This window comes from Pinus tabuliformis, chromosome 1_2 (genome assembly GCF_031772625.1).
Source record: "Pinus tabuliformis cultivar Carrire ecotype Pingquan chromosome 1_2, CPIR1, whole genome shotgun sequence".
NCBI lineage: Eukaryota > Viridiplantae > Streptophyta > Pinopsida > Pinales > Pinaceae > Pinus > Pinus tabuliformis.
The window spans coordinates 516,731,706-516,738,193 of NC_142298.1; the positions used below are offsets into that span (position 1 = coordinate 516,731,706).

The 6,488-nt window shown below is 42.6% G+C and overlaps 1 protein-coding gene across 1 annotated transcript; it reads right to left on the reverse strand.

Annotated features, from left to right (window-relative positions):
* Window positions 1-4,816: 4,816 nt before the first annotated feature.
* Window positions 4,817-5,215, reverse strand: LOC149206597 (uncharacterized). The gene has a single exon (XM_089397744.1). The coding sequence runs from the start codon at window positions 5,213-5,215 to the stop codon at window positions 4,817-4,819; it is 399 nt and encodes a 132-aa protein (XP_089253870.1).
* Between the last annotated feature and the right edge of the window lie 1,273 nt (window positions 5,216-6,488).

Consider the following 6,488-nt stretch of genomic DNA (forward strand, 5'->3'; position numbering starts at 1 on the left):
TAGTCGGGTGATCAGTCCAACTGTCACGCTCAAATCATAAGAATGTCCATCCTTATGCCTTCACCAGTCTATCTTGGATTCTGCCACATCCTGGACTCACCAAGAATTTCTCCCATGCTTAGGTCCATGGAAACTCCATCCCATCTGCAACATGCCATGACGCTTGAGGCCAAGCCATCCCTGCACCATCTGCCATACCTGCTCAACCTGTTTTAAGGACTCACTGCCATGAGCAGCTAACAATGAGCCCCATCTTCTTTCCCATCTAAGAAGATGTGGAGGGAGTAGAGCCTGAAGGCTCACCCTCACTAATCATCTCAATCCATCTGTCAGGATTTTCTATCTCCATCCTCTGTAAATAAGTGACCTGATCCTCCTCCCGGACATTCGGCCTCACATATGCCTCATCATCATCATCATCATCCTCAACCACTTCTAGCCTTCTTGACAAATCCAAGATACTATCTGAAAGAGTCCTGATGACCAATGACTGCTCGGTAAGCTTTGTCTCAACCATGGACAACCGCTTACTCATATCTTCCATTCGCTTCTCATCCTCCATTTGCATTACTGCCAACTTACAATCAGGCTTTGTCACTCCAATGGTTGGTACACCAATGGGTACATCTTCCCTTCCATCGTAAATGTATAGCCTCTTCAAATGTGGAACAATCATAACATCGAATTGTTTCAAGAATTCCATTCCCAGCACAGCTTCGTAGTCATCTATCCGCACTATAGTGAAGTCGACCTTCCCTGTCCATTCACCTAGTGTTGTGTCCACTTTTTCAGCTACACCAAGAATACTATCTGGAGGAGAATTGACTGTCTTCATCTGTGCCTTCACCGGTACAAATTTCAGCCCAATTCTTCTCGCAGTATCTTCACCCATGAAGTTGTGAGAGGCCCCACTATCCACCATAGTGAGTATATCAACACCTCCAACCTTCATCTGAACATACTCCAACCTGGTCCTCTTAGGATCCCTCCGAGAGATCACTTCTGTAGCAGCAGAAGCACCAAGTATCTGCATCATCCCCACAAAAGCTTCTTCATTCTTCGTATTAGATTGTGCAATCGCAGCCACTTTCGGTGTAGAAGGACAATTCTTCACCGTATGTGGTTTAGCACATATCCAACACTTCAAGGCTTTCTTCGTCTTCGACTTATCATCCGATTTCGAGGCATCCTCTTTCTTCTTCTCTTTTGGCTTATCAGACTTCTTCTTCCTATCATCAGAAGTGTCATCATAATGCTCCACCAACTTGTCCACAGTAGCAAAAGATTCCTCAAGTGTTCTAATCCTATGCCTCTTCACTTCATTGCGTGCCCAAGGCTTCAATCCAATAATGAAGTTGAACACCTTGTCCCTCTCCGCCATGTCGGGAAGTTCCAGAACCGCACTTGCAAACTCCTGCTGATATGTCTGAAGGTTCCCTGTCTGCTTTATGAACTTTATCTTCATCATTGCTTCCCATGTTTCATCTTGAGGACTGAAATGGGTCTGCAAAGCTTTCTTCATCTCCTCCCACGAAGTAATGTCACCAGCACTGCCATTGGCAATCTGATCCATCCTCCTTCGCCACCACATCATAGCATCCTTTGTCAAGAACTGAGCAGCTGTCTTAACCTTCGTCTCATCATCGGATAGACCCAAGCGTTCCAAGTATTTCTCCATGTCCCATAGAAAGTTTCCAAGAGTCTTTGCACTCCTTGTACCATCGTAAGATTCCGGTTCCTTGACTTTCACATGAGGCACTCCTCCACCTGAGTTATGCCTCACGACATTTTTCAACACCGCGATCTCATCTTTGGCTTCGTCAAGAGATTTCTGCAAGCCCACGATCTCTGCAAGACCTCGGTCTCTTGCCTCTTCAACCTCATTAACCCTTACTTCAAGTTGTGTACACATATCAGTGTACTCGTGTTGAGTCCAGAGTTCATTGAGCTCTTCCTTCATATTCGAATTGGCCTCTTGATCTCTCTCAACCAAGTCCATCTTCTTAGTCCAGAAAGCTTCCAAGTCCTCCATTTTCTCCAACACTTTTTCAATGAATGCCATAGTAGCATCCTTCGCACCATGACTAGACCTAGCCTGAGATTCAGCTGCCATTGCTAACAACTTCCTTCTTATTTGCAATCTAGTCTCGACCATCCAACAGCTTCACCAAGTTGCCTGTAACCGTGAACCAGCTCTTGTCTCACTTGTATGTGCAACTAGCTTCCTTCACCTGTAAGTACCTGCTTCACTGTCACCAATTGTCAAGTTTCTTCAACCCTGAATCGGCTTCAATCACCAGCTCCAACCGAGCTCTGATATCACTTGTCACGCCCCCAAGCCGGCAGTAGTCTTTCAACCGCTCTAGGCGAGGTGCGGCACCACCGAACACTTTCTTTTCACCAATACTTATGTTCGTGGACTACGCCTAACCACTTATCCTACTTAGTTTGTGTTTAACCAAGTATTATAATGTTTCATGTATACCAATGAACACCCATACACATTCATTATCATCAGCAATTATACATGAAGAACACAATTGCACAGTATAAAGGGAGGGGCAACTCCATAAACAATGAATCTTCCCGAATAATATATTATACAGTCTTTCAATATTACAAAGCTTTACAAGTATACTTGGAAACCCCAAGTTTCATACCTAGCCAAATTTACAATCTTTGGCAAACTCGGTTGCCTAGCTCATCGGTGCCTCCGTACGGTTGCCGCACGACTCACCAACCCTTCGTTCACCTCGTCGCACGATCGTGTTGTTTTCCCAACTTGGGCGCACCTCGTCGTAACCAAATCGCCACACACGGGCGCCTCTGCACGAGTCACACCTCTGTTCACAATCTCAACACTTCACCAAAAGTCACACCGTGCACACTTGCACGATGGGCGGGCACTCACCCGAGCCACCCAAGAACCCGTGCCAAGTCATCGCACGAACTGGGCGCCCACGCCTTCGTTTCACCATCGGGCGCTCCTTCGCACAACCCGGGCGCCACACTCGTGCACGCCCTTCTCCAACCGGCGGGCGACCTTTACCCGCGCCCTCACCCAACACCAAGATACACGCTACCTTCGTGCGACCTTACCCAAGAGCGGGCACATCACCCAAGTTCTACGCCTTCCTCCTTGCTGCATCCACGCACTAGATCTGTGCCTTCTTCATGAGCGAGTTTGATGCTTGAGCGATTGTCCAAATGAGCTCCAACGCACACTTGTTTATACGAGTGGCAAGGCAAGGTCGTGGCTGCCTAGCCGACCTGCCCACGCCCTCAACTCCATCGCAATCTCTTCTAAACTTCATGTCGGCCTTCTTGCAAATGCCCACAACCATCAGTCGGCCTGCTACGTTTGTAAGTCGGCTCCGTGGGTGATCCTCCACACTTCCACGCATATATAACTCCTCGCCCAACCTTCTACGCATCCTTATTATAACATAACACCTTCGCGTTATAGGACTTGAGCTCGCACTTCTTCGTTTGTCATCGCACTTCAAGCCGGGAGCGCATTCAAGGACTGCAGGTCCTTACACCCGCCCACTCTACCCTCCCCCCCCAGGGCCCTCAGCCAGCAGGTGGAGGCCCTGGTGGGGAGGGGAGGGCGGTGAGGGAGAGGGGAGGAGCGAGGGGGAAGGGAGAGGGTGTACCGAGTTTTTTTTTTTTTGTTTATTATGAAATTTAATTTATTTTTTGTCATGAATTGTCCCCTTGCCACCCTTGGCCGGTTGGGCCTCGGGGTGGCCGAGGTCATTTAATTTAATTTAATTTTTTTTTTTAATATTAATTGGTATGGTTAATTTTTATTACATTATATATATATATATATATATATATATATATATATTTTTTTTTTTAATTGTTTTTTTTTAATATTTTTTTATGTGTGTCATTTTTTTTTAATATGAAAATCAGTTTCTTTTGTCATGAATCGTCGCTTGCCACCCCTAGGTGGTTGGGCCTCGAGGAGGCTGGGGTAATTTTTAATTTTTAGTTTTTTATTTTTATTTTTATTTATTTTTATTTTTTTTTAATATTACATGGTATGGTTAATTTTTATTACATTTTATTATCTCTCTCTCTCTCTCTATATATATATATATAATTTTTTTTTTTTATCTTTTCTTTAATTTAAATTTTATAATATATATATATATATATATATATTTTTTTTTTTTTTGGGTAATTGCTTAACCTTTTTTTTAAATGATGTTTAATTTTAGACCTAAAAAAATGGTTTTTTTTTGTTTTGTTTTAAATTAATTATATAAATATAAATATATATATATTTCATTTTTACAAGATAATTCTGAGTTATTTATTTTTTCACCCTTTTTTGCTTATTTATTTATTTATTTTTATTTTATGAAATTTAATATATATTTTTTTGTGAATCGTCCCCTTGCCACCCCTCCCGTTGGGACTCGGGGTGGTTGGGGATTTTTTTTTTTTTATTACTATTGTTATTAATTTTTTTTTTTTTTCATTTTATAGGTTTTTTTTTTTTTTTTTTATATGTCATTACTATATATTTTTTATATTTGATTTTTTTGTCATGTTTTATTACTTGTATTTTTTTTTACAAGAACAGGTATGGGTTTATATTAGAACTGTGGCTAAAATGCCTTTCATCGGTTACAATAATTCAGGCCAAGCCCATGAACTTTCTTCCACCAGATGATCAAAGGCCCCAAGATTTGGGTGCCAATGTTTCTTACTCGGAACTAGAGAATCTATTTCCGTTATTTTCCCTATCTTATGGACACAAACAAACTGATTTAGTATAATGCAGTAAAACATGAGAACAAGATTATGGAATGGAGTCCCACTCCTCGACCCCATCTCTCAAGAGAGAGCCAGCTACAAGAGGCACCGCTCTGTTGGCTTCCGAGTTAGCATCCTTATTTTTCTCCCTCAATACATGAAAGAAATTAACAAACTGAAGAGATTTCACCAAAATTCTGATTCTTGACACCACTCTAGCTAATCTAAGATCAGCAGGAGGAGAATTCTCCACTATGACTTTAATAATGGATTGAGAATCTCCGATAACATTTACCTTTGTTAAACCAAGGGCCTTGACTTGCTTGAGACCTTGAAGAAGTGCCAAGGCTTCAGCTTGGATACTTGTGGAGTACCCTAATCCCCAAGCAAAGTTAGTCACAATTCTATCTTCCTTGTTCTTTATAACTCCTCCTGCCCCTGCCATACTGGGGTTTCCTTTCGCTGCCCCATCAAAGAATAAGGTATGCCTGGATTGCCTGGTGAGCCATTCTGATAGTTCATTCTCCTTCCCTCTGAATTGCCATTCTTTTTTTTCCTTGTGATGTCTTATTTCTCGAGAGAAATGGAGATCCAACGAAGTGCCCCAATCTAAGTCCTGTTGACTTAGGTTCGAATCCGACAAATTCTCACCCAGACTTTCTTTCCATTGACTTTTTATCTTGATTATGATGAATTTTGGATTTTTCCCTTCATCTCTGAAAACTCTTCTATTTCTCTCAAGCCAAATTTGCCAGCAGATAAATTTTGGCAAGGAGAGCCAAGCAGCCTTAAAGCTTTCATTTTTTGGAAGGGTTTTTGGATAAAAATTTCACCAGGTTGCAAATAATTTAGAGATAGAAATTGGGAAGATGAACATCCTTTTCCAGTGGCTCAAGAGATTTTGCCAAATTTCTACTGAGTATTTGCATTCCAACATTAAATGGTGGGCATTCTCTTCATTGTCACAACACAATTGGCATCGTGAGGGTCCATGGAATCCTTTCTTCTTTAACCTGTCCTCAGTAAGAATTCCTTTGTGGCATAACAACCAACAGAAAAAGTCGACCTTTGGCATGGTCTTGTAACTCCATAGACCCTTCCACATAGCAAGATCTGGTGGAACATGTGGATGCTCCTGCAATGATTTATACCCCTACGCTACTGTATATGTTCCAGGCTTAGCTCCCCAGCCACGGACATCCTTCTTCCCTGCATGCAGAGATGCCTTCCAATTTAATAGCGTGAGCAGAGTGCCCCAATCATTGGTCAAATCAGCTGGCATGGGCGGCAGGTTCCAATGCAGCCAAGTGTTGCCTGTCCATGTCGAGACGTCCGAAAGTGTAAAGAGCCCAGTGCCATCCAACCACGAACGCAGCTCTTGAAGGGAGCCGTTGCTCGACAGGGGAGGGTACATCATGATACCGTCATCCCAGAGATTGATTTCTTTTCCATTGTTGGGTATCCAAAACGTGCTATTTTTAATTAGAGGAATTGCTTTGTGACAAAGTTTTAACAATTGCGATCCAGTGGTGGGCAGGGAATTGTCCAAGCATCTTTTCCGTGCCCCAGTAAAATACTTCTTCCATAATGCTCTTTGCGCCCAGCCTGGATGAGGACCAATGATTTTCCAAAAAATCTTGGCTCCCATGGCTGTGTTTTGAAGACTGAGATCCTTAAAGTTCAGACCTCCTTCATTCAAGGGCTTACAGATTTTATCC